General features: G+C 32.5%; 3 protein-coding genes, 1 long non-coding RNA gene and 1 pseudogene across 6 annotated transcripts; 2 read left to right on the top strand and 3 right to left on the bottom strand.

Annotated features, from left to right (window-relative positions):
- The first annotated feature begins 3,506 nt into the window (after positions 1 to 3,506).
- LOC140835021 (T-complex protein 1 subunit delta-like) lies at positions 3,507 to 5,329 on the top strand. Its single transcript, XM_073200298.1, has one exon. The coding sequence runs from the start codon at positions 3,594 to 3,596 to the stop codon at positions 5,187 to 5,189; it is 1,596 nt and encodes a 531-aa protein (XP_073056399.1). The 5' UTR covers positions 3,507 to 3,593; the 3' UTR covers positions 5,190 to 5,329.
- Positions 5,330 to 6,032: 703 nt separating this feature from the next.
- On the bottom strand, positions 6,033 to 7,862 carry LOC140835545 (WAT1-related protein At3g18200-like; annotated as a pseudogene).
- Positions 6,296 to 13,962, top strand: LOC140835022 (protein DETOXIFICATION 16-like). 2 transcript variants are annotated; one of them, XM_073200300.1, is made up of 9 exons: positions 6,296 to 6,412; positions 9,322 to 9,564; positions 11,247 to 11,791; positions 12,093 to 12,179; positions 12,289 to 12,345; positions 12,635 to 12,873; positions 13,319 to 13,437; positions 13,524 to 13,610; positions 13,698 to 13,962. In XM_073200300.1, exons 2-9 carry the CDS (start codon positions 9,325 to 9,327, stop codon positions 13,755 to 13,757), a joined length of 1,434 nt encoding a protein of 477 aa, XP_073056401.1. In that variant the 5' UTR covers positions 6,296 to 6,412; positions 9,322 to 9,324; the 3' UTR covers positions 13,758 to 13,962. The 2 variants fall into 2 exon arrangements, with proteins under 2 accessions (XP_073056401.1, XP_073056400.1); XM_073200299.1 differs by lacking the exon at positions 6,296 to 6,412 and having other exon boundaries at positions 9,083 to 9,564; positions 13,698 to 13,961.
- A 546-nt stretch (positions 13,963 to 14,508) lies between these two features.
- Positions 14,509 to 19,297, bottom strand: LOC140835020 (cyclin-dependent kinase D-3-like). Its single transcript, XM_073200297.1, has 8 exons — positions 18,986 to 19,297; positions 18,447 to 18,745; positions 18,256 to 18,364; positions 17,603 to 17,728; positions 16,197 to 16,432; positions 15,820 to 16,134; positions 15,034 to 15,161; positions 14,509 to 14,930 (listed from the first exon to the last, which is right to left on the bottom strand). The coding sequence occupies exons 1-7, from the start codon at positions 19,094 to 19,096 to the stop codon at positions 15,098 to 15,100; spliced, it is 1,260 nt and encodes a 419-aa protein (XP_073056398.1). The 5' UTR covers positions 19,097 to 19,297; the 3' UTR covers positions 14,509 to 14,930; positions 15,034 to 15,097.
- Positions 19,298 to 24,595: 5,298 nt separating this feature from the next.
- On the bottom strand, positions 24,596 to 26,697 carry LOC140833602 (uncharacterized). Of its 2 annotated transcripts, XR_012118506.1 has the most exons (4): positions 26,360 to 26,697; positions 25,874 to 25,933; positions 25,450 to 25,554; positions 24,596 to 24,762 (listed from the first exon to the last, which is right to left on the bottom strand). It is a non-coding gene; the product is annotated as an uncharacterized lncRNA (long non-coding RNA). The 2 variants fall into 2 exon arrangements; XR_012118505.1 differs by lacking the exon at positions 26,360 to 26,697 and having other exon boundaries at positions 25,874 to 26,233.
- Positions 26,698 to 26,812: the final 115 nt, after the last annotated feature.

Below are 26,812 nucleotides of genomic sequence, written 5' to 3'. Positions count from 1 at the left end.
CAAAAAATCAAATTAGCATAATTTCAACAAATAAAATTGCACAAGAAAAACTCAATAATTAATCTAGCAACAGACGAACTCTCACTTAAGATTTATGCATTTTCATTTGTGTGTTTCTTTTTTGTTTTGTAAATTCTTATTGGTTTATAAATACAACGTCATGTTGAAATTTTATTTTATTAATTCTTAATATTATTTCTTCGTTTTTACAATCCTATTTTTATCAGGAGATTAAAATCAACAATCAAATTTTTGTATCAGATGTCGTTGAAAATTGAAATTCATTGAAGTTAGGTTATGTGTAGTTTTTTTTCACTCAATTTAGTATTTTGCACTTGACATATCCGCGTTTCAATAAATTGTGTAAACACCATTATCTCATAATGAGGATTTCGTTAATAATTGATGAATAATACATAAATAATAAATTTTAGCACACTATCAAATATTTTTTTAAAAAAATGCCATAAAAAATACCTTCTCCTGAAACCACGACTCCTTATTTCTACTAGCGGATCGTGACATGTGTGATGCGTGTGTTCCATAAAAAGAAAAAAAAAAGTGAAGTAGTTTTTTTTTAAAAATAAATCGAATTTTAAATTTTAAAAAATTGAAATGGCAGGACACATAATAAAATAATAGAAAAAAATATATTATAACATAGTAAAGTCATGTAATTAGTTTGATAAGATGGATGAAGTTTCAGACAAATCCAGAATAACACAATGACTTTGTATGATTAGTACAGAGTGCTCTTGCATTACATATAGTAATAGAACATAAAATTTCAATTTTTATTTTGATTATCGTTATTATTAATATTGTAATTTGTTTAGAAAATTTAAAACATTAGAAATTTATTTATGAAATATAATAAAAAAAAATTTGTTTAAAAACTCGACCTATTTGAATCAAACCATTATTTTATAAAAATAACCAAAATGAATTCGAATACATCTATTTAAACGATTTTTTTAAAAACCAAAATCAAAATTTCGCGTAACGGGTACTATTGTTTCTGTCGAGTACATGACTGATAGTAGGAAAAGAGTAAGACTGATATATAAAAGAGGTGAGACAGCACCAGCCGATACACACACCTCACGAACTCATGAGTCTAACAATCTACACATTACTACATTAGTACCCAAATATGTGCACTGTGTGTTGCCACAAATACAAGGAAATAAAATTTCATGTTGGATAACATTTATAACTTTTGGCATATAATTTATCAATACCAGATTTATAATGTTTTGTACCAAATTTTCACCTAAATAAAAACGTGTCGTTGATACCAAAATTTGTTATACGTGTTCGTATACTTAAAAATCATATATTTTTGTCAAATTTGAAATATCTAGTACTCAAATATCATATATTTATAGCCGTTTTTCAAGATTTTATACCAAATTTTTATCTGAAAAAACATGTCAATAATATCAAAATATGTTATACATGTACGAGTATTAAAAAATCATATATTAGTGCAAGATTTAAAACATTTATTTATAAAATATCATATATTTGTTTTATATTTTCAATCTTTTGTATCAAATTTCATCTGAAAACACATGTGGACCCAAAAATTACGAATTTTTTTTAGTATTAGTCATTAACTGAAAAAAAAAAGTGTAACAAAATTGAACATATATTAATTATTAAGATGTAGATTATTGATCATTTGCTTTCAAAATTAAAATTATAGTAGCCGGGTTCCTTGATATAATATTAAAATTGATGTAATTAGTATTATGACTTATCCACGGGATTGGAAAAAAAAAATAATTTCAAAAAATGTAAAAAAAATTATAAGTACCGGGTTACAAAGCGCGGACGCTCGTCCACATATATATTAATAATTTCTTTTATTATTTCGTAATGTATTATTATTTTAATTTGTACACGTACTTATTATTCTTATTATTATTATTATTTATTTTCATAATTATAACTAAATATCTTATTATTCTTATATTTATTATTATTTTTCATTATTAATTTAATTCGAAAATTTTAATTTAATTCAAATTAAAAATATAAAGTATAAATATTTATAAAATATGTTAATTATTAAATATTTTGTATTATTTGGTTGGGTGATTGAAAAATTAGAGATACGAGAGGTATTGAAAGAAAAATACATAAATCAATATTTTTAAAATATGAGAGGATTGAAAAAATATTTATTGTTTCATTTTAAATTATTGTTTTATTTTAAAAATATGAGATGATTAAAAATATGAGAGATACGAGAGAACGGAAAAATATTTTTTATTTTTGAATTATTATTTCAAAAAAACGTACATAAAATCAATTGGTCAAAAAGATATTTTAGGAAGACCCATTTCGAATCTCTCAAAATTTTATAAACACATTTCATAAAAAAAATTTAATTGTAAAACATATAATTATATATACTCGGTTTATATTATTAATAGATTTATTAAATAAATCAATTTTAAAAATAAGAAGGCCAAAGTGAAGGAAGCAAGCAAAAATTAATTACTTGTAATAATATTAATATTGTATTTTTATGTTGTGATTAATATTTTATTTTAATGTTGTTATGAAAAATTAATAAAAATTGAAAACAAACAATGAAAAATAAACAATGTACATTTAAGAATAGAATGAAAATATTGTAATTTAATGTAAGTTTATCGATAATATATGTTAAAGTTAAACATCTTATTGGTGTTACTGATGAAAGACTACTATTTTTATTCTTTTAATTCCTCCCTTCAATTCTGTATCTCAAATTTTCAATCTCCAAACCAAATAATACAAAATATTTAATAATTAATATTATAAAATATTTATATATTTTTCATTCGAATTAAATTAGTTAATAATAATAATAATAATAATAATATATTTATAAATATTTTACGTCGTTTAGTTTTTATGTTGCGATGAAATTAATTAATAATAATAGCTTAAATATAAAATAAACAATATAAATTTAACTAATAGAATGAATATTATAATTAAGCGTAAGTTTCAACGATAGTATATGCCACGATAGTATATGCTAAAATGAAATCTCTTATTGGCATATTGGGAAAGACTATTATTTTTATTCTCCTTAATTTCTCCCCTTCCCTCTCATATCTCTTTAATTTTCTCATATCTCTAATTCAATCACCCAAACAAATATACAAATATTAAATAAAAACATATATGATAAATATTTTTTTTTTTTTATTGATAATTAAAATTAAAAAAAACAAAATAATACCGATTCGAATTAATAATTTTTTAATAAAATGCATAATAATAACATAGAAGAAAAAATAATAAATATAGAATTATTAAATAATAATAATCAATAATCATATATCTAAGTGGACGTGCGTTCCGCGCTTCACGGGGATCGTCCGTGCTTTGTAATGCGCGGATTACAGTAGTTTGCAAATAATTTTGTTTTTAAATTATTTTTGAAATTAAATTTTTTAATTAATTATAAAAAAAACCTTATTCAACAAATCTCCGATGATAAAATTCATTTAAATGTTCTGGATAAATAAGTTTGTCCCTCTGTAGGGTTTTACAACTTCAGTTCAGTGTTCGCACTTCGGATCTAACAAAAAATGGCGGCACTCGCGGTATCGAAGCAGAAGACGGAGACATTCGTGGACAACAAGCGGAAAGATGACATTCGTATGGCGAACATAGCGGCAGCTCAGTCCGTCGCTAACGCCGTTCGCACCAGCCTCGGTCCCAAGGGCATGGATAAGATGATTTCTACTTCCTCCGGCGAAGTCATCATAACAAATGATGGCGCCACCATCCTCAACAAGATGGAAGTCCTCCAACCCGCCGCAAAGTTTCTCGTAGAGCTGTCCAAGTCTCAGGATGTTGTCGCTGGTGATGGAACCACTACCGTCGTCGTTATCGCTGGTGCTTTACTCAAAGCCGCACTTTCCCTTCTCATATCTGGCATTCACCCCACTATCATATCCGACGCCCTAAATAAGGCTTCGATCAAGGCTGTCGAGATTTTGTCTGCAATGGCTGTGCCTGTTGAGTTAACCGACCGTGATTCCTTGATAAAATCGGCCTCCACATCATTAAATTCAAAGGTGGTTTCTCAGTATTCCACGCTTTTAGCCCCTTTAGCTGTTGATGCCGTGCTCTATGTGGTGGATTCTGAGAAGCCGGATCTGGTAGACCTGAGAGATATAAAGATTGTGAAGAAACTCGGGGGTACCATTGATGACACGGAGTTGGTGAAAGGGTTGGTTTTTGATAAGAAAGTTAGTCACGCTGCCGGTGGATTGACGAGGGTGGAGAATGCAAAGATTGGGGTGATACAGTTTCAGATTTCTCCCCCCAAAACTGATATTGAGCAGAGCATTGTGGTTTCTGACTACACACAAATGGATCGGATTTTAAAGGACGAGAGAAACTATATTTTAAGCATGATAAAGAAAATTAAAGCCTCGGGCTGCAACGTATTGTTGATTCAGAAGAGTATTTTGAGGGATGCTGTTACAGACTTGTCATTGCATTATTTGGCAAAGGCAAAGATTTTGGTGATTAAGGACGTGGAGAGGGATGAGATAGAGTTTATTACCAAGACATTGAATTGCTTGCCTATTTCCAACATCGAGCATTTTCGTGCAGAGAAGTTGGGGTTTGCTGATTTGGTGGAGGAGGTATCATTGGGAGATGGTGGGAAGCTAGTGAAGATCACAGGGATCAAGGAAATGGGGAGGACTACAAGTGTTCTGGTTCGTGGATCAAATCAATTGGTGATTGATGAGGCTGAGAGGAGTCTGCATGATGCTCTGTGTGTGGTGAGGTGTTTGGTGAACAAAAAGTTTTTGATTGCAGGGGGTGGAGCTCCAGAGATTGAATTATCAAGGCAATTGGGTGCATGGGCGAAGGTGCTACATGGGATGGAAGGGTACTGTGTGAAAGCTTTCGCTGAAGCTCTCGAGGTTATTCCGTACACGTTGGCTGAGAATGCTGGTTTAAACCCAATTGCCATTGTGACTGAGCTGAGGAATAGGCACGCACAGGGAGAGATAAATGCAGGTATCAACGTGAGGAAGGGACAGATCACTAACATTTTGGAGGAGAATGTGGTGCAGCCTCTCTTGGTGAGCACAAGTGCTATTTCTTTGGCCGCTGAGTGTGTTCGTATGATCTTGAAGATTGATGACATAGTTACTGTGAGGTAGAGTTGATTGGTGCTTCAAAATGTTTTGGTCGTTGAGAAAACTGCTTTTTATGACACTTTTGTTACATTTGTGTGTTCTTTTCATTCGGTTTAATGTATTTTGGGTTGTTCTGAATTTGAACTGTCCTTTTCGTTTTCCCAGTGATTGGCAAAACCAACACATATAGTCTCTATGAAGTTATACAGGTAAACTGTGATCACTTATCTTAAAAGATTTTTTACCCCTTGTGATGACCGCATATTGATGACCCCACATCCTGAACAATATTTCTTTATGTAAATCAACTGGCCGAACAGATAAATTCTCGTCGTGCTTGTTCTCGACCGAAACTCTGAAAAGTGTTATAATTGAAAATTCTAAGCCAGGCTTGGATCCTATCATGCCACTTCGCAAAACTGCAGCATTCACTTCATCTGAAGTTCATAATAGTGCAGCTCATTTTCATCTGTCCTTTTTATGCTTTTATAGGCCAGCAAACGTGTAATGTTTCTAAAGCGCATAAAATTCAAACATTCCTGTAAAGATATTGATGCTAAGGTTTTTTGAGAACAGTTGGATTTATGTTCCATGAAATAGAAGTTTGAGCAAATCACCATGTGTTGACCGGCTTAAGATTGTTATGGAATATCAGTGTCACCATGACACTCTTGGGTTCGTTCGACCCTACCCTGCGGGCAGTACCCGCAGGGGTCGATCCAACGGCTCGGATTTTTTCGAGTCATTTTTTGTTTTTTTTTTTCATGGAGGTGGGTCCGGATCACTCATGTGGAGAGATCTGGACTGTTATTACCCCTGCCTACCCCTGCAGGCAGTGCCTGCAGGGGTAGGGTGAAACAAACCACACTCTTGGCTTTTGCTGTTGCTCTGTAACAGATGTCTTGTCAATGTTTCATCATTATGTTAGATTTGAATCTTTGTCTCTGCTGCTGCTGCTTTACCCCGTAAGACTAGATAGAGGCCAATCATAACGAGGATAGCTCCAATGACCCTAAAGATTGGAAAATTTATCAAGTTTTGGGAAAAAATTCAGTTTGCTGGAACTTTAATTTATTTCAAGTTTTTTTGGTGATTATATTATGCCATCTTTTTCCTTCAATGTCTTGACATGCCCTCCAGAGTATAATTGGTCGCCAAGGATTACAAATGCCATGCCAGCGACTAAAACTGTTTGAACTGGCTGCAAACTCGCAACAAAAACTGGATCTCCTTTCTGAATACACCAGGTCTGTTACTATCCCTGAAGATATAACTCCCTGCAATCCATGTACAGTTGAAGATTGATGTCAGTAGTTCGCTAAAATTAGTATTCAGACAAGAGATGTACAGGGTTTTGATGTTTTACTGCATATAGGATAGTGAAAATTTATTCACCGGATTGGTTTTGCCAATGGTTCGTATCCCTTTCCACAAAAGTTGCTATGAATATAAACTGGATTATATGATATTCTTTCCACAAATATGAACAGAAACTGGATTATGTTATATTCTCTTATTATATTATTTTACTATTCCATATATAATTATTTTTTTTCATATATTTTGTTGTGATATTATAATTTAAGAAATTGCACAAAAATATAACGACAAAATTGCATTAAAATAATAAAATAACATGTTGAGAGGAAATCAAAAAGATAAAAAATTTAAATGTAGTTTAAAGATGTATTATTTGAAAAAATTAATATAGGAGTTACATTTTATTTTTGAAGTGATATAAATTACTACAATCAATGTATATTTTAGTGATAATTCATTAGTATTTTTTAGACTATTAATTATATATTAGTTGGAATCATTAGACTACTGATTAATTATATATTGGGTGGAATCCATTCAAAATTATATATGTATGTATATGTGTGTGTATTATATATTAGGTAATGATTCACACTTTTAAATGTTTTTTAAAATATTTTTAATGAAAAAATATTTATTTATTCAAAAATATATTATTTTAATAATTTTTTTAAGTATCTTATATTGCAATTTTCTATTGACAAAATAAAAACATTAATATGATTATCATGTGTTTAATAGGTTCAAAAAAATAATTGTATAAATTAAACAAATGAGTAATACATAGATTTCTACAAATTTATTATCACAAATTTGACACTAAATTTCATATACTTTTTTTTTTACTAATATTCATGCAATTAGAACAAACAATATAAATAGTTTTTAGGTAATGTAGCAAAATCATAACACAAAAAATGTATCCATCATCCACACTTTATAGGTATATATATTCATGCAATTAATACAAACAATATTTAGTTTTTTAACAATGTAATAAAAGCACGATGCAAAATTTTTTGCGCAGAATCTACACTTTTATAAATATATAGATTTTCGTCTTCGTCCTATTCCAATTTTAATGTTCAATGTTTCAGTTAATGATATTACGAATTTTGTATCAAAATATATAAATTCTTAAAATGAATTAGTTTGAATTTTTTTAAATTTTTTTAACCATTATCCGTTATCAGGCTTTTAAATAAAATATATTTTTATATTTTCATTCACTTCGTTAAATAATTGGAAACCCTAAAATTTATTTATAAAGCAATGTATATCTATCATCAAATTTTCATAATACTAATGATATTTTATGAACTATATATATACATAAAAATATATATAAAGATGCATTTCCACAAGAAAGAGACGCATTTTACTTAAAATTTGCTTGCGTTTGTTAATTTGGTGTGGGATATTGGCATGAATGGGTCATTGGTATTGATATATAGGGGTAAACAAAAACAAAACAAAATTTAAATAAATTAGAAAACTAAACCAAATGATTGATGAGTGTGTCTTATGTGAGACCGTCTCACGAATTTTAATCTGTGAGACGGGTCAACCCTACCCATATTCACAATAAAAACTAATACTTTTAGCATAAAAAGTAATACTTTTTCATGGATGACCCAAATAAGAAATCCGTCTCACAAATACAACCCGTGAGACCGTCTCACACAAATTTTTGTCATGATTGATATGGATTGGTTTTTAGGGTTTGGTTAAATAAATTAGAAAACGAAACCAAATTATCGGAAATCATTCATTTGCCCTTTTTTTTTAATGCCAGTAGTTTTTTTCCTTTGAAAGTTAATACCATTAGTGGAATTACTCCTTTCAAAGGATTAAACTATTCAATTAAATATAATAAATCAGTAACCATCACTTACATAAAAAAATTTAATGTAATTAATTTCATCATACTTAACTAGCTAATTAAATACATGTCACATCAACTTATAAAACATAATATTTGGATTATTACATAATTTGAATGATTTAAAATATAATATTATTAAAAGTTACAATTACTATTATAACTAATCTAGGTGGACTCATATTTAATTGCGCGTGCTTTCGTATGAAAACTTGTAGCTTTTAATAATATTATATGATCATATTTTCATAATTACGAATTAATCTAACAAGGTATATATTCCATAAATGATGATGTATACAGCTTCTTTTCCCAACATTTTATCCATCACTTTGAAGGCAACACATGTTGATTTCATTGATTACAAATCTGTGAGATTCTACGAGAGTCAATAAAAATCTAACAAATCCACAAAAATCTATCATTTAAAAAAAAATCATTGAAAGTCATTAAATCTCTACATTGAATACATCCCACTAAGTTCATTTTGTTCTTAGACAAACAAACAAGATTATTCTTATATTAACTAAACATGGTCATTTTTATTTTAGTTCTTTTGTTTGGTTGAAAATATCACTATACATAAGTAATCTTTTGAGTATCTACTATGCTACTTTTAATTTGGTCGCTTATGTTTTTTTAAAAAAACTGTCAGATCTCACAATTATCACACTTATTTTATTTCAGATACTAGAGTATGCCGGTTCCACAACAAGACAAAAACACGATTATGGATTGGCGAGAAAGCAAAATCAACTTTTTGCTGTTCAGATTTATATTAATTGTATTGCTCGTTTCCCATCCAAGCCTCATAGCGGCCGAGGATTCAACACAACACATTTTCACATACATGCAAAATTGCCAATTCTTCGGGATGATCATTACATGCTAATGCAATCTTGAGCAATTACGTTCTTTACTTTAGCTTGATCGATTTCAAGTCAATCATCGTAGCAAATGGAGAGTACTGATAATGAAAGCACAGCTCTGATTGAGAAAATCCCAGATCAAGAAAATGGTTGTGCAAACGAAGTGAAGAAGCAGCTGTGGCTAGCGGGTCCTCTAATTTTGGTCAGTTTGTTGCAGTTTTGTTTGCAGCTGATCTCTTTGATGTTTGTGGGTCACTTGGGGGTTTTAGCTCTTTCCGGTGCTTCAATGGCCACTTCTTTTTCCTCCGTCACCGGTTTCACCTTGTTGGTAAGCTCTTTAAAAAATCTCTTCCTCATTTGAAGAGGAGAGGCCCCAAGAATAATCTAATTAAGCAAGATGGGTGGTAATGGTTGGGGTTGGTCATGAACTTTAAAATATTCATTTACTGCTGGTGAACCCAAAATTGATCAAAGATAACATGAAATTTTGATTTACACATGTTTAGCTCTTCGTACAGTAGCCTAGAGACTGTGTCGGAACTCGGATGAAAGAAAGGGAAATATGTAGAATGTTTTGGCTTCATACATTGGTATCAGCATGGGTATTTAAGCAAAATCCTTGAATAGTGGTTGCGTGAAGAACTAGAAAATCCCCCTTAGAGTCGTGTCTATCTTTGGCATCTGCGATAGCAGCCGGAAGTATACGTATTACTGGCTTATTCATCGGGGGTTGATAATAATTCTGAAAATGATGCGTTCATTAGTTACATGGTTTGTTGAAACGATATCGGAACGGCCGTTCCGGGGACGGAATGGGAACGAGTCCCACCGTGACGAAGTTCCGGGGTGTGAAAATTGATGTTTTGTGATGTCGTCCGGGGACGGAATGGGAACGAGGTGAAAATTGATGCTTTGTGATGTCGTTACGTAGGTAGAAAACGACATGTTATCTGTGGAACAGATCAACGAAATGACACGGAACAGAACGGTAAAAAAAAAATACAGGAGAGTCGGGTCCAAGGTGTTAGGGGTGAAGAGGTCGACCCAATTGGGTCGAGGTGCTGGATCGAGCTCTTCATGTGCTCTTCTTGTTTGTTTATTTATTTATTTTTATTATTAATTTTTTCACTTTTCTTATTATGGGTAAATGATTTCATAAATTATACATATAATTTGTATAGATTTCATAATTTGTATAGCTCGACCTACTCTTCTTAATTTGTATAGATTTCATAAATAATACATATAATATAAACTTTTAGTAAATTGATAGAAGAACATAAAAGTATTCGATCTATTTTATCAATTATTTATTTAATAAAGTTAATTTTGAAAGTATATATAAAATATATTAAAAATAGTTTTAAAGTGTAAATTTAGTATATAATTGAAACTTGTTATACATTACAATAATTACATATTAATTTAAATAATATGCAAATTTTGAAAAATGATATTAGTAAAACTGTTTTTTTCGAAAAATAATCTTTTGTTTCGTATATGACAAAGATATGCTTTGTTATTCAATAAGACGTGAATAAAATTTTAAAAAATATATCTAATATATTGTTTTAATCAAATAATCTATTTAAATGATATTTATTTTGATTTACATATTTTAAAATATTTTTCTAAAATTTTCAATTTGTATTAATTTTTAAAAAATATCAGCACCGCGATCATTTCGCGAAATGTCATGAGAACTGAAACGGTGACCTCCGCGGCGATTTCTGCGACCACGATTGCGAATCATGATTAGTTAATATCATTTGGTATATTAAGAAGATTTGTAGGTATAGTCCAGATTATCTTCGATTGTGAGTGGTGAACTATCCACTGCTTTGTCTCTGATAAATACAATTGACACCTATAGTTTCCATTTTGTTCAAATGAAAAACAAACAATAATTTTGTTTCTTAAATGGAAAAAAAGGATCGAAATCTATATTGTTTACTGATCTTAATTCCTGAATCCCTTATTATCCTCGACCCTTTTTTGGTGACCAAGTAGATGGGAATGGCTAGTGCATTAGACACGCTTTGCGGCCAATCTTATGGAGCAAAGCAGTATCATATGCTTGGCATCCACATGCAAAGAGCCATGTTTGTTCTTCTAATAGTGTGCATACCTCTCGCTGTCGTATGGGCAAACACAACTTCAGTTTTAACAGCTTTAGGCCAAGATCCTAATATATCAAAAGAGGCTGGAAGTTATGCTCGTTTCATGATTCCTAGCATCTTTGGGTTTGGTTTTCTTCAATGCCAAGTCAGATTCCTTCAAACGCAAAACATCGTATTCCCCATGATGATAAGCTCGGGAATCACCACTGCTTTGCATATCCCTTTGTGTTGGGCTCTTGTTTATAAGTCTGGGCTTGGTGTTCGAGGAGCTGCGGTGGCAAATTCAGTATCTTACTGGATGAATGTTTTGTTTTTGTCGCTTTACATCAAGTTTTCTTCTTCATGTGCGAAGACTTGGACAGGATTTTCAAAAGAAGCCATACATAACGTCCTTACTTTTATCAGACTTGCCATTCCTTCAGCAATCATGGTTTGGTAAGTGCCTTCTTCTCTCCAAGTTAATACAATAATGGCCTAAGCCTCATATTTGGATAGCTGGCACATAGGATTGCCTGAGATTGTTACCTCCCAACGTTCTTCTTATAATTTTCGTGCATCTTTTTTGTTGTTTGTTTTGAATCTCATATGACTCTACTTTTACCCTTAAAAGTAATTATGTGAAAATAAACTGATGGATGTTAATTATCTGTTTCTTGTTATGAATTGTACACAGCATTAAAATTATGTCAAACAGAATACTTCTTGTAGATGATGATTTATTTTGCAATTTTAACAGCTTGGAAGCATGGTCTTTTGAAATGATGGTTCTACTTTCTGGCCTACTTCCAAATCCTGAGTTAGAAACCTCGGTGCTTTCAATCTGGTTTGACCCTTTTCCCCCTCTCTTCATCTTGTCTCAATAAATCTTTGATTTATTCTGTCTTGAAAATTACACTGGTAACGCTAACTGAATCAACATTTTTCATCTCCAGCCTTAACACAGCTGCAACCGTTTGGATGATCCCTTTCGGACTCAGTTGTGCAGTCAGGTTAGTCATGCAACAAATCTTCTTCTCCAATAATATTTTTTCTCCAATAATGTTAACCATAAATTGATGGAAAAGTAAGAAGCTTATAAATTATGAATACATAAATTTTGAATCACTTTTTCATCTTAAGTGACAACTGCCCTTACTTGTGCCCCCTTGATCTCCTCCTCTAGTTAGACATTCTACACAACATAGTAAATTATAACCACAAGGTTTAGATAAATCATCGTGGTCTGATATTATGATAGTGGGTTGCACCTCATGATAACGGCTGTATTTTACAATGTAGCACACGAGTCTCTAATGAACTTGGGGCTGGGCATCCACGTGCTGCACGGTTAGCAGTTGGCGTAGTCCTAGTGATGGCTATCGGTGAGGGCATTATGGTAGGCTTGATTTTGATATTGATACGAAATGTGTGGGGATATGCTTACAGCAACGAAACAGCAGTTGCGAGATACGTTGGAATCATGATGCCAATTCTTGCAGCATCCAACTTCATGGATGGGGTTCAGTGTGTTCTTTCAGGTATCTACGCTTCTAAATAGACCAAGATCTTAAACTTATCTCGCAGATGAATGATTTTCTTTTACTTTTTCTATGGCACCACTTGTTACGTTATCCAAATAATAATGATGATGATCATATACGTTATATAAACATTAATTTCTCTTATTGTCGACATATTGATCAAAAAATAATTGTTTGTTGGTTGCAAAATTTGAAATATTTGATTTGCATCGGTATTATTGTTAACCATAGTTTTCATTACACTGACCCAGAGTTGGCATTAAACCAAGTCCACAGATTTTCAAAGAGTTCTTAGTGTAAATGATCAAGCATGTAATTACTAACATATCACTTGTTTGATCTTTTTAGCGCGAAATTACTTGAGATACACTATTATTATCAGTTATAGCTCTTGGCATACGATGCACAGGTAAATATGTGTACTGTTAATTTGTAAGCGTAGGATCGGTTCGAGGATGCGGTTTGCAAAAGATTGGGGCTTATGTTAATCTTGGATCATACTATCTTCTGGGCGTTCCATTGGCTATATTGTTGGCATTTGTTTCACACATAGGAGGAAAGGTAAAAAAATTCATTGATATCTAACCTTTTTTTTCCACATTTATTTCTTTGCAGACAATGTGAAAATATGTGTCAAAAACTTGTAGGGTCTATGGTTGGGGATTCTATGCGCTTTACTGGTGCAAGTTGTCTCTCTTCTTGTTATTGTATCGCGCACCAATTGGGAACTCGAAGTAAACATCTCATCTTGCCTTAATGTGATTCAATTCAAGTCCTTATCATAAAATTAATATCGATCTGGGAATTACTGTCTTGTTTAGGCGAAGAAGGCCGAAGAGAGAGTCTTCGACTCCACGGTTCCAGTGGACGTGTTGATATGAAGATATGTTTTGTGACTTGCTGAATGGAATTCAGAATGGAGTTGAATGTTCAAATTCACCTGAATCCATGCAAAATGCAGTCTATGCACGTAAATTATTATAAATTAAATAGCGTTTGGACGATATGAATTGTTGTAATCCTGTAATTTCTATGATTGAGCAATTAATTTTCCAAAAAGTTTGATCTTGGATTAGAATAAAATAAGCACATGTATGAATATGAATAAAAGCTACTGAAAATTTCTTGATTTTTAACCACAACAGTTGTGTGCCATGGGATTTGGACACTATCGTCTATCATGCTAGCAGCGCAAATAAAACACGACAAAAAAATCATTTTTATTTCCAAACAAAATGGAATTATAAGCGAGGCTCATATGATTGATACATGACAAGAAATTTTTGTTTTGATGAAGACACGCACAAACTAAAATAGACATAGAAATTGTGTTTCAAGAAAAGTACACGAGATTGTTTTTTTTTTTTTTTAAAAAGGAGAGACGTGCAAAATGGTTACGAACCTTGTGTTTTATTACAATCATACATATAATTGATGTCAACTTTTAAATGACGAGTCACTACTGCCATCAATGCAACCATGAAGCCCTCGAAAATCCAAGTAAACTAGTAATTCACCCATGAATTGACAATGGCAAGATATAGTTCAAAACTTTAAACAAGTAAAATCACATGATATTAATCACCACCAAAACGGCCACGTGGTAAAAAAAAGGCCACATCACAATCCATGTAATAAAACTTATTCCAGATAAAAATGTCAATCCAGCATACGTGAAAAGGGCAGTTAACATAATATTCTTGGAAAAAATGGATACAAAGTCAAATCTTGATGCACATTTCAGAGAAAAAAATCCCCTCATCTAAGCATAGGAAGCTTTATCTTAAAAACAATGAAGGAAAATGTTTCCGCAAACAATATTGGATCTCCTTTTACATCTCAAACACAGGTTTACATAACCTTTTAATTGAATACCAAAATTCAAGTTTCAAATCATGTAAAAATTATCGAATAACATTGTAAAAGATATTATAGCTCTTCCTGCTCTATTGTACAGATTCTGAGTTCATGAGAGGCGCTATATTCAATTGTATTCATTCTGAATCAAATTGCGACTTCATTCTTCACGACACAAGTTTTGTTGCTCTGATATACTGGTAATAAACAAAGAAGAACAAACAATTTAACAATGAAAACAGAGAATTAAAATACAAATGACAGCTAAAAGAAGGATTATGTGAGAAAGCCATCACAAACCTCTGGTAGCAGACAGGATTCATTTGTACACAAAAACTTAAAAAGCCAGATAGTTGACCCCAAATTAGTCTTCTTCAGGTATTTGAAATTCAAGATCAAGTTTCCTCTTCAGATGTGATCTGTCAGAACTGAAATAAGACCCAAAGGCAATGGGGTTCAAAACATAGAAAATTAAGACCATGGGAGACTGGTATGGAACCATAATGATAATGAAAAGGGGACCAAAAAACTAACATACAAAGTTTTGACAACTGGAGTTCTTTCATAGAAAGTTATCTTTCTCTGAGTTGAAGGATATAAAGAGCCCTTTACTCAACCATAGAGAGTTGGAAGGCCACCGGTCAACCGTAAATTTAAGAAGAATTCATTCCCAATCAAAATTTTGTAATTTCTTTATAGAGGGTTACATCATGCTCCAAGACACCCCTGTTTTAAAAAACCTAGATATTGACTCAGTATTTCTCGCTGACATTTTAGCCTGATACAATTTATGCCCTCGCCACCATTCTATTGCATACAAAATCAAACAGCATACTCTAACTGCGAGCAGATAATTCCAATAATCTCCATCCAAATAAATAATAAACACAGAGGGGTGTGTCAATGGGAAGATTTTTCCCTATTCAAGTATATTTCTCCTTAAGAAGCACCAGAAGGATGAGAATTAGCTGATGCAATTCTACCATGCTAATTTATTCAACAGATAAAGTAAGGCCAACGGTTCACAAGTGTTAGCTGGCATATTCAGAAATCCAAGGTTACTGGATGCCAACATGCAATATATACCTGTTAATAGTTGGTCTATTAGGTGGCCTCATTCCAAAAACTGAGAAATCTAGCGATGTCGGAGCCTGTCCGCTCCTCTCTCCAGTTGTTGGTCTTATCTCATTGCCACGGACATCCATTTTATCCACGTGGTGAGCATTTAGATCAAATCCCTCACGATGAGGCATCACTCTTCTAACCTTTCTTGGAGGAGACAATACAGTTGGACCCTCCTGGGCATTGAAGTCTGAAACCTTAGCATTGACCGACTCCCTCTTTGGTGGAGGCCTCGGGAGCAAAGCAGGTTCCGTAGGTGGAGGAATGGAAGAAAAATACCTATGGAAAGAGAATCAATCCCGCGGTCGCCACGTAACCATAAAAAAAATTATTTTACATACCGATGCTCTAGGGCATGTTGTGCTGAAATTCTTGATTTTGGATCATATGTAAACATCTTAGATAAAAGGTCCAAGGCATCGTCACTAGCCATGGGAAATAATGTACGCAGAGGTTGGCCAGGAACATATTGATATTCCACGTAATCAGGAAGATATACCAAATCTTGCCATTGAGATGGCTTTGGTGTCCCAAAAGCAGCAAAGATCTTTCCCAGTTGATCGATATCGCTATTTCCCTACATCAACTCATTTAGACCCAAAATTTAACCACTAAAACAAGTAAAATATCCAAAATAAACAGCATATCTGCAAACTATGAGCATGAGAATGTTTCCGAGCAAACAAATCACATCTGCAAACTATGAGCATGAGAATGTTTCCCAGCAAACAAATCGTAGTTAACATAAAAGAATAAAGGAGGTGAACAGCTTTTGTTAACAGTAGGTAATACAGGTGAAGGTGAGTTGCATCAGAGATTATGCAGTCACAATGCAAAATTGCAACATCACTTTCTCAAAAGATCTCCATTGATGACAAAGTTTTGCACCATTATGATTAACTGCCCACAAGATATAAGCATGCAAAATCAAAGCTTTCAGCCACTCAAATACAATAACTGATATATATATATATATATATATATATGCATGCATTTGTAAATTCTTTATATATCAAAGTTTTGTTTGTTAAGATGATAGACTTGGACATAACTACACCTTAAAAGCTAGTTCAAAAAGGATTGTGCAAGTCCATCTATACAATTATCAAGTACTTAATTCAGCCGATTTGAGATAAATAACACACCAATCATGTCCAAAAAGTGAACATCTGGAATGTGAAATATACAAGATATTAGCGAGTGGCCCATTAGAGCAGTCCGACACATACCAGTGGAACTAGGGCTTAATACTATGTTAAGATAGTGATCATAGACTTGGGTTTAACTCCATCTCAAAAACTAACTCAAGGAGATGATTGTCTAAGTCCATATATACAAGTCATAAGAACTTAATCCAGCCGATTTGAGACAACTAAAACATCCACCCATGCCCAGAAATGAACATCTTGGGCTTGAAATATACAAGATATTAGCGGGTGACCCATTAGGGCGGTCCAACACATGACGATGAGTTTGGGCTATGATACTCTGTTAAGATAATGGGTGTGTGCCTAATTGCACCGCAAAAAGGTAGCTTAAGAGGGAAGGATTGTCCAAGTCAGTAATATACAACTCCAAATAACTTATCCAGTTGATATGTGATATTTAACAAAAGCGTCACATAACAAGGGCAATCAACATCGACGACACTCAAAATACATTCATAACAGTAGTCACCAAAGAAAATATAGCAGGAACAGTGGTCGATAGTTTAGTTGATAATAACCAAAAGGGTAGCAAGAGTCACCTGCAGAAATGGTCGACGTAATAGCAGTTCAGCAAAAATACAAGCTGCAGCCCATACATCTACTCCTGGACCGTATTGCTTAGAACCAAACAACAGCTCAGGTGCTCTGTACCATCTAGCAAAAACCTATGATTGCACAGAATTTAAAAGGTCTAGTAAATGTTTGATTTAAAAAACATGCAAGGACTACAGATTCCAGAAATTCAAATAAATCGTTTATGAATTTGGGCATTAAGTACCACATCAAGCTTAAGGTGTAATAATTTAGCTATTAGCTTAATCATTGCTCAAATAACACTAAAAGTCACAAGATAATCGTATTGAGTTGCTGAAAATAGAGTTTCATCAGAAACACCCCAAACCCCAGTAATCTGTATCAAAATCATAATTAATTGCATTCTTTTTTCTTTCTTTTTTTTTTGAGACCGACATAACTGCATTCTGCATTAAAACACAAATCTGTAAACTTTCACTCAATGCCTGAATTAACCACTTTATGCCAACAAACAATAATATTTCAATAAAAAGTACCAGTAAAATGAAGACTCGAATACATGGATTTCTGCACATGTCATTTTAAGTTAATCTAAAATGTGATGGACTTCAACTTCCTGTCCGAGCATGGACTATGGAGTAGTCGGACATGGGTATACCTGATGAGTGAACCTCCGATCAGGGCTCCCAAATACACGAGCTAGACCAAAATCGGCAAGTTTAAGCTGCCCACGGGATCCTATTAGCAAATTGTTTGGTTTCATATCCCTGCTCAAATTAACAGAAGAAACTCAAAAAGATTAGGAGCAAGTTGAAGATTCGAAAATAAATGCATGGAACAACAATGCACCTATGCAGGACCCATTTCTTGTGGCAAAATGTAAGTCCCTTCAAGGTCATCTGAATGTATGACTTTATATCAGCTGGGGACAGAACTATATTTCTATCCCGGATAACGGCTTCTAAATCTGTCTCCATGAACTCAAACACAAGGTGCAAGTTCCCTTTATGTGGGAAGGTATCAATTAACTCGATAACATTTTCATCCTTAAGCTCCTTGAGCAATTTAATTTCTCTTAATGCTGTGAAATTCACCCCCTCTTTCTGCTTCCCCAGCCGAATCTTCTTAATAGCAACTGTTTGTCCAGTCTGCACAAAGCAAAACTCGAATCAATTTGCTGCGTCTCACTTGAGTTGATCTATCCAATATCAGTAGAAAGTACGTTCGAAGTAAACAATCGAAATTATTTTTCCAGACCAAAACATTACGATTGAGCATTCAAAACAAGGTACTCCAAAACTACCAAAACTATAACTAAAACCCTAGAGCCATACGCATAAGTTTAAAAGAGGAAAAAAGGATAGCACATAAGAGAATAGATTCCATACCTTGGTATCGATGGCCTTGAAAACGACACCGTATGTACCTTCACCGAGGACCTCCCGCTTCAGGTAACGATCGGCTACTTTCTTGCTCAGTAATTGCTCCACTTCTGCCATTTTTCCTCTGAATCTCTCGTTTCAGTTGACGCTCCTCCGGCTCCAATTATACCAAAATCTCGACGGGTCTTGGAAATTTGACCTGAATAGCACAATTCCGTAAACCCATGATTCTAGTGGAGATTGTTTAGGACAGATGAGCTCTTCATTTTCTCGCAGCCACCTCCGATGGCCAGAGGAGCCAAAATCATTTATAAATTATAACCAAGTAATAACGTGCTCTTTTAAAAAAATAATCATGATTAATTAAAATAAATAATCATATAAAATAGTATATTTTTGTATTATTTTTAACATTTATAGTGTGTTTAACTTAAATATAATATAATCGATATTTTATGCAACCCTAAATAAAACTACTGCCCAGCCCAAATATTTTGATCCAATAAAACGTTAACAATTGCGACTGACGTTGTTTAGCCCATTTCAGTGTTTGGGCCTTGTTTCCGAATTCAACTTTTTAAAAAAAAAACCCGATGTTCGACCCATGAATAATTTTATTTACTCCTCCGTTTATTTTGCTATTTATCTGAAAAATGAAAAATACTTTTTTTTTTTGTTCGAAATTCCTAAACATTGGTTTGTCTGTCTAAAATTAATTTGGCAAAAATTTATATGACGGGTTTTATTTTGTGAGATGGACATCTTATTTGGGTCATCCATAAAAAATATTACTTTTTATGCTAAAAGTATTACTTTTTATTGTGAATATCGATAGGATTGACCCGTCTCACATATAAAAATTTGCGAGACCGTCTCATAAAAGATCTACTCAATTAATTTTGCACCCCAAAACATTAATGGAGGTGAACAAATAAATAAGAAATTATGTTAAAATCAGATTGGATTATATAAATTAATTTACGATTTATTGATTGTAAGTACTAACCAGAAAATATTAGATTAATATATATCTGCTAGAGAATTAAAAATTAGGGGAAACAAGTCAATCTCAGAAATTTTTTTTATAAAAAGTTTTATAAACCATCTGCGAACAAAAGTTATCAATTATTTATTTATTTATTTAAGAAACAAAGACTATCATTTTTTTAAGTGTTATTCGTTTTTCAAAAAATAAATATCATGTGTTCCTATTTGATTTCATAGGGTAAATGATAATAAAAAAGAAAAATATATTTTCGATCTTACTTTTTTATAATTTTTTTATTCGCCGTGTCGAATTTCAATTTTAATCACGTATTTTTTGATTTTTTATAATTTTGTTCATTTTTCGTCTAAAATACTGATGTGAACAACACCAAATTGTTTTCAAAGAATAAGATTGTTAAAAAGATAATTATTGAAATTATAAAGAGTAATTCTCTTGTGAAACGGTCTCACGAATCTTTATCTTCGAAATGAGTAAACCATACCGATATCCACAATAAAAAGTAATATTTTTAGCATAAAAAGTAATATTTTTCATGATGAATCAAATAAAAGATATGTTTCACAAACTACGATCCGTGAGATCGTCACACAAATTTTTGTCAATAATAAAATAGAAGATAAAAAAAATACAAATTTCCGTTTATAAAAATGAGGTGATCATGGTTAGCCGAGCAAATGACAAACTGTATTATTACCCATAAAGTGAATTCAAGCGCAGGAAATACAGTTGGAGAGGTCATTCAAAGACAGTACTATGCACAGTATTCATTATTCACAACTATTCATTCCCTGCAGTCAAAGTAAATCCAGAGGCGGGCAGTGCCATTTTTCCTTTTCTTGGGGCCATCGATCATATATTTTTTTTATGACAGACGCATGTGACTTTCTAGCCAAAGGGAATCTAATCAATCACCACCCATTCTCGTCTCCTGATAAGATTTGTACCCATTTTATTTATTTTTCGAGACGTTGATTGTATTTTTATGTATGTAATATATATCGATTTTAACACAGCTCACCTACTAAAATTTATCTAATGCTATTCAATACAGTACCGTATGATTTGTCACTGTGAGATGACACAGACATAACTTATACTGCATAGTCTGCATTATTGAATGAACACTTGGGACAATGTCCGACCGGTATGTGTTGGATTTAGTTAGTCATGGTATCTCGCAATGAAAAGAAAATAAAAGAAACGGCTGGGCAAGTTGGATCTGTGTGAACTTGAAAACCAGATCCAGCACTGGAAGTCTTCTTTAAAATAATTTTTTTAAAAATTGAAACTAATTTATTCGAAGTATTGGCTGCACTAAGCAGTAGAATATTGACATTGTTGCTCAAATTAAAGTTTAAAACTAAAAAAATATTGTCATGATGAGAATGTGTCCAAAATAGTAGAATATGTGGAAGCTAACAAATTGCTCGAGAGTTATATCCTCCTCTTAACATTTTTGGACGAGTCTGTCGTACAAAATTTATCTAATGTGATTTAACTGATTAATGTGATTTACATAATATTGTGTGTGTCCGGAAGTTTATTTAATGTACATCAAAATATGATAACGGCAGCGAGCTCCGTCGTCAAGAAAAAAAACTAAAAAATATTGAGTAGCGCGTAAAATTCAAATATACATATCGATAGGATAATAATTTTTTTGCTATTATTAATTCCAAAATCATTGTGGCTTCGTTTTTAATAATCCCTTTTTTTATGATTCAAAAATTGAAAAAAAATAGAAATTCCATGTATATAACCAAACACAAATTTATTCTTTTTTAGTAAGAATAAGTTTTTAAAAAATATCATTTTACGAGTAATTTCTTACAAATATAAATAGATAGTGTTTGACTCAATATTATTTTCAAAGATTTATTACTTAAATTATTCCTTATTATATATTTTTTTAAAAGATCAAATTAAATATTTATCACTCTTCTCCTAGGGTTACCCACAAGGGTAGCTATGCTGTCTATAAATTGTTACGGGGGCAGTTGTTGTTGGTAGGATTTCTTTCATCTGCAGAAGCCAATGGCTTTTGTATATCTCAAGTCACGTAGGCTACTATCTCTTGCTTCCATTTCCATCACCTAGATCTGGAAATCAGCTTGTTGATTTCTTGTTCATGCGAGCCATTAATTTTAGCTCCGTCCCTTGATTTCTTAAATCTTTTTTCTTCAGTATATATATCGGTCGTCTTGGGTTCCATATTTCCTGAAAATCTTCAGTAACAGGAGTTTTTTTACCCCACCTGTTTCCAAGATTTCATGTCCAGTTTTCTTGGAAGATTATTACTAGAGTGAAAGCGTGGAGCTCCTTGAAGTCCAAAAGAGGATATTAGTGGGAAGATTAAGCTGCCGATCTATGGATCCCTCAGCCCTATCCATGCCTAGATTTTAATTGGATGGATTTGTGGTTTGCATAGATCAGGAGCTTGAATTAACCCAGTACTTAGACCTTCTTTGGATTGAAGGGAGCTCTACACTTTTGCCTTATAATTAATTTAGTCAACCCTTAATTTTTTGTCATGTTTTGATCTCACTTTCTTGAATAACAGATTCATCTATTATTACCCGTGATCTCGACATATTCATTGTTAAGATTGTGTTTTTTCTGTTGATAAATAATTTAAATTATTGGGTAAGTTGTATGTTTTCCATATATCAACAAAAAGATTCATTTTTATTGCGCACTTCTACCTCTAACGTGTATTCTCTGCATGGAAATTCCTGTAAATCTATGAATCTACCTCTAGATTTAATTTGCCATTTTTGGTTTCTGGAGGAAGTAATCGACGCTGGTAACGATCGTTATTTAATAACCCAGTTTGGAGGTATATATTTACTTAGTATTTATATATATTTTTATTGTTTCACTCTTGGGGTTTGGTTCTTATTTTTGCAGGGATTATCATTGGAAATACTGGACGGAGCCGAAATATATTGTTAATTTATCAGTACCCTGGAAATTATTCCGTTGATATTTGTTGTTAATTTCAGTTCATATCGTATGTATATTCATACATGTTCTTTTTAAATAAAGATTCACTAATTTATATCAATTTATGCTTTATGGGAAAACTACAATTTTAATAATGAAAAAATTTTAATTTTAATCATTTAAGCTTTCCGTTTTCATTTTAATTTTGTAACTTGTGCTAATTCTATTTTTTTGTGTTCTTATTTTTTTTTTGATGTGATACAGTAACATCTATCGAATATTATTTATTTAGAATTAATATTTACGGTTTTTATAACAAAAATAAATATATATTATGTACATTAAAATCTATTTAAGTAAAAATAAAATAAAATCGTAACTTTTGTCCTCTCAATTTTGGAATATCAGCTATCCTTGCAGAAGCCATGTATAAGAATAATTATTACATGATTGAGATTATAATTATATATATATCAAAAATTATAATATTTTTTATCCATATTAATATTTCAAGCAGCTTAAATGATAATCAATAAAGTTATTAAAATATGAAAGAATTAATATTTTTTTTCTATTAAGCATATGAATAAAAATAGTAATTTAAGCTAATGATGCACTATTGTAATAATAAAACTATAAAAAGGAGGAAATTCATAAAAATCCGGAGAATTATGGTCTCGATGGGCATGAATTGTCTAAAATGTAATTATTAAAGTCTCTCATATACAGGACTCTGACTGTATATTATTGGTAATCTAAAATGAGTGTGTTTTATGTGAGATCGTTTCATGGATCTTAATCTTTGATACGGATCAATCTTATCTATATTCACAATAAAAAGTAATACTCTTAGCATGAAAGCAATATTTTTTCATGGATGACCCAAATAAAAGATCCGTCTCACAAATATGATCCGTGAGACTGTCTCACATATATTTTTGCCGTCTAAAACATCATTAAAAAACAAAGAATATCTGTAATGAAACCGTTGCTCCCAAGAACAAATAAATTCATTTATAGGTTTCCATAGGGTTCTACTCTACTCTCAGATCCGATCGTTTTCTTTGTAATTTTTAGAGCCCCAGTTTTCCATATCTTGTTCATCATTCATGAATATTCCAAAAATCTACTTGTGTAAAATAAACAATAATTCCAATATTTTTCCCCGAAAAGTTTATCTGGCGGGTAAATGGCATTTGGTCCTTTGAAGCTAATAAATTTTGGCACCATTCCCCAAACAAAGACTTTTGTATTTCCCTGGTTCGTTGGTGCCATTTCGTATAATTCCCAGCCATTCGTCACACTGTCACAGTGCACTAATAACAAATCTAACAATCCTCAGCTCGAGGCAGGAGCATTAATATTCGGTTTTAGTTTTCAAAAACATTGATTAAGTTGGCTCGATTTTAGTTTTCTATTTTAAAACCCAGTCGATTTTTAAATTTAGACAAAAACTTGTGTGAGACGATCTCACGGGTTATCCATGAAAAATTATTACTTTTTATCCTAAAAATATTATTTTTTATTGTGAATATCGATAGAATTGACTCGTCTCTACTCTTAAATTTAATATCTGTAATATAATTTTATCATGGGTAGTAAGCTTTAACCTTTCTTATTTTTGCAAAATTTTATTTGATTTTATAAAAAATAAAAACTATTGGAGTCACTGGTGCTGGAGGATGCAGCAAGCTGTTTATAAGCTCCAGCATCATCAGGCATCAAATAACTCACCAGGTGATGAGGGCTCCCCTTGCTCAATAAAGTGTCGAGTATTTGAATAATTAATTCATGAAAAGTCTAAGGATTGAAGAAATCCTTCAATTGTGTTCTGCAAAATTGAAAATAGTAACAAGTTACACAAGGTTTGAAACAAGGTGCACCAACGGCGGTTGCACAAGAGCCAAATTCGATGGAACGACACAAGGAATAGGATCAAATAAAAACAATTTCCATAACACAGTGCAAGAAAAGTAGATTGTAAATTCACGGATTTCATCTCCTTAACAAAGCCCCGAGCTCTAGGCAGCTACTAGAATGTATCAATGACCCGAGCCTGGTGCTCACCGATCATCAATGTCAGGTTGAGTTGCCATAGTTTGGATAAAACTTTCAAAGTAAGGTCTGCTGTGCATTTTCAAGGCACACATATCTGACTAGATCGTTTACCAAATAATTTACTCCAAGAGAATATTAGTTACATTCTACACTGGATAAAATAGCGGTATGTTCCGATGAAATCCACGATGATAGCGCTTTCGCTGGTTGATTTTATTGAAAATCAAATAAAATTCGAATAGATGGCTGCACTTATGAAAAAAGTCAAAGAATTCTCACATAGAGCGAGCCATCAAACATATATCAAAATTATATCTTTTAACAAAAATGTCGAGTTTAATTGGGGAAATATTCAAGAATTTCCACAACTTAGTTACTGAGAACATTAAACAATAAGCACAGAGGCCCATCACCAAGATACAGATGCTTGAATTTGTTTGTCGACTTCAGATGCTGCTACCTCTGTGTTCGATATAAGGACAAGAAGGCCATAATTAGAAAGACGATCATCACAGGCCAAAAACTGCTGCTCGTGATCATTTCTGTCAATTACCTCAGCTTCATCCTGGAACCCAGAAATGAAATAGCTTTCAGATACATATTTGAATATGAGGATGAATAAGAACCACAAATTTATCTTTAGGCGTTTTCCACAGCAAGCATGCTTCTCTAAATCAAAGATCGTCACTAAACCAAAAGTATTATACAAGTCTAAAGAAGTCATATCACCAAAAAGAAACAGCAAAGGACAAACTGGGGGTAATAATAAAGCACAAAGAATTCAGTGTTAGTCGAGGATAAAACCAAGGCCGTGGAGAGGAAATTTTGTTATTGAAAAAAGAGGAAGAACAATCCTGCTCAATTCAACGAACATTTTCACCTACTCAAGTATCGGCTACAAGTTACGAGTTCAGTTCCAATAATTCCTCATATGTCCATCTTTACTACAGGTAAAATAATCAGATGTCACAAACCAACAAGCTTCAAATTTAAACTTGATCTAAATACAAACAAAGATATAAAGAAGGAATCGAGGAAATGTTAAATGCAGCTTTGCTCCATTCACGCAAAATTTAAGCTACTGAACTAGATAGCCTAATATTAGACTGCATTTACTCACATATTAGGCGCACGACCTTAAAAGTTTACCGTCTCAAGCAAGTTTCCAATTACATGTAGCAAAAATTTATATTTAAAACTATCAACATTTACATGAAGTATCATGATTAGCTAGTATATAGAGAAAGGAGGATATCCAAGTTGAATATCGAAATAGCCATCATTTGGCCAACACAAGATTTCACAAAATGAAAGTGGCTCACTAGCCTAATTTACCAAAAAAAATAATAGAGAATTACAAGCTGACCTACTTAGTTTCTTGAATTCTTTGTGATGCAGATCGCTTGGATAGAAGGATTCTTGATATCTTGATAAATTCCTTTGTTGAATGTAGATCTCCCATATATTTCGAAAAATTTCCTTAGGAAGTCTTGATTCCCCTGACCCTGGACTCAGTGATCTTCCATGTATTGTTGATTCACTGGCCTTGAGCCAATGATCTCCCATCGTATCTTGATTTTTCTCGCATGGTGGACACAAATTATCTATTAATATCTATACCAATTTTTATTTCATGAATTTCCCCCCCAAATATTTGTCTATCATCATCACCATTCCACCCAAAAACTTTTTTAGCAAACTTGGTCATTCCCTCTAATTTTGTACATTTCTTCCTCAATTTTTCTACCTTCTACAAAAACATTCTCTGTTGAATTTCAGTAGGTGTTGCCCTGACAATTCATCGAAATCTGGATTTCGGATAT

The sequence above is a fragment of the Primulina eburnea genome, chromosome 6 (genome assembly GCF_022965805.1).
Source record: "Primulina eburnea isolate SZY01 chromosome 6, ASM2296580v1, whole genome shotgun sequence".
Lineage (NCBI taxonomy): Eukaryota > Viridiplantae > Streptophyta > Magnoliopsida > Lamiales > Gesneriaceae > Primulina > Primulina eburnea.
The sequence above is the reverse complement of the archived record's forward strand: the minus strand, read 5'-3'. Positions and strand labels throughout refer to the sequence as shown.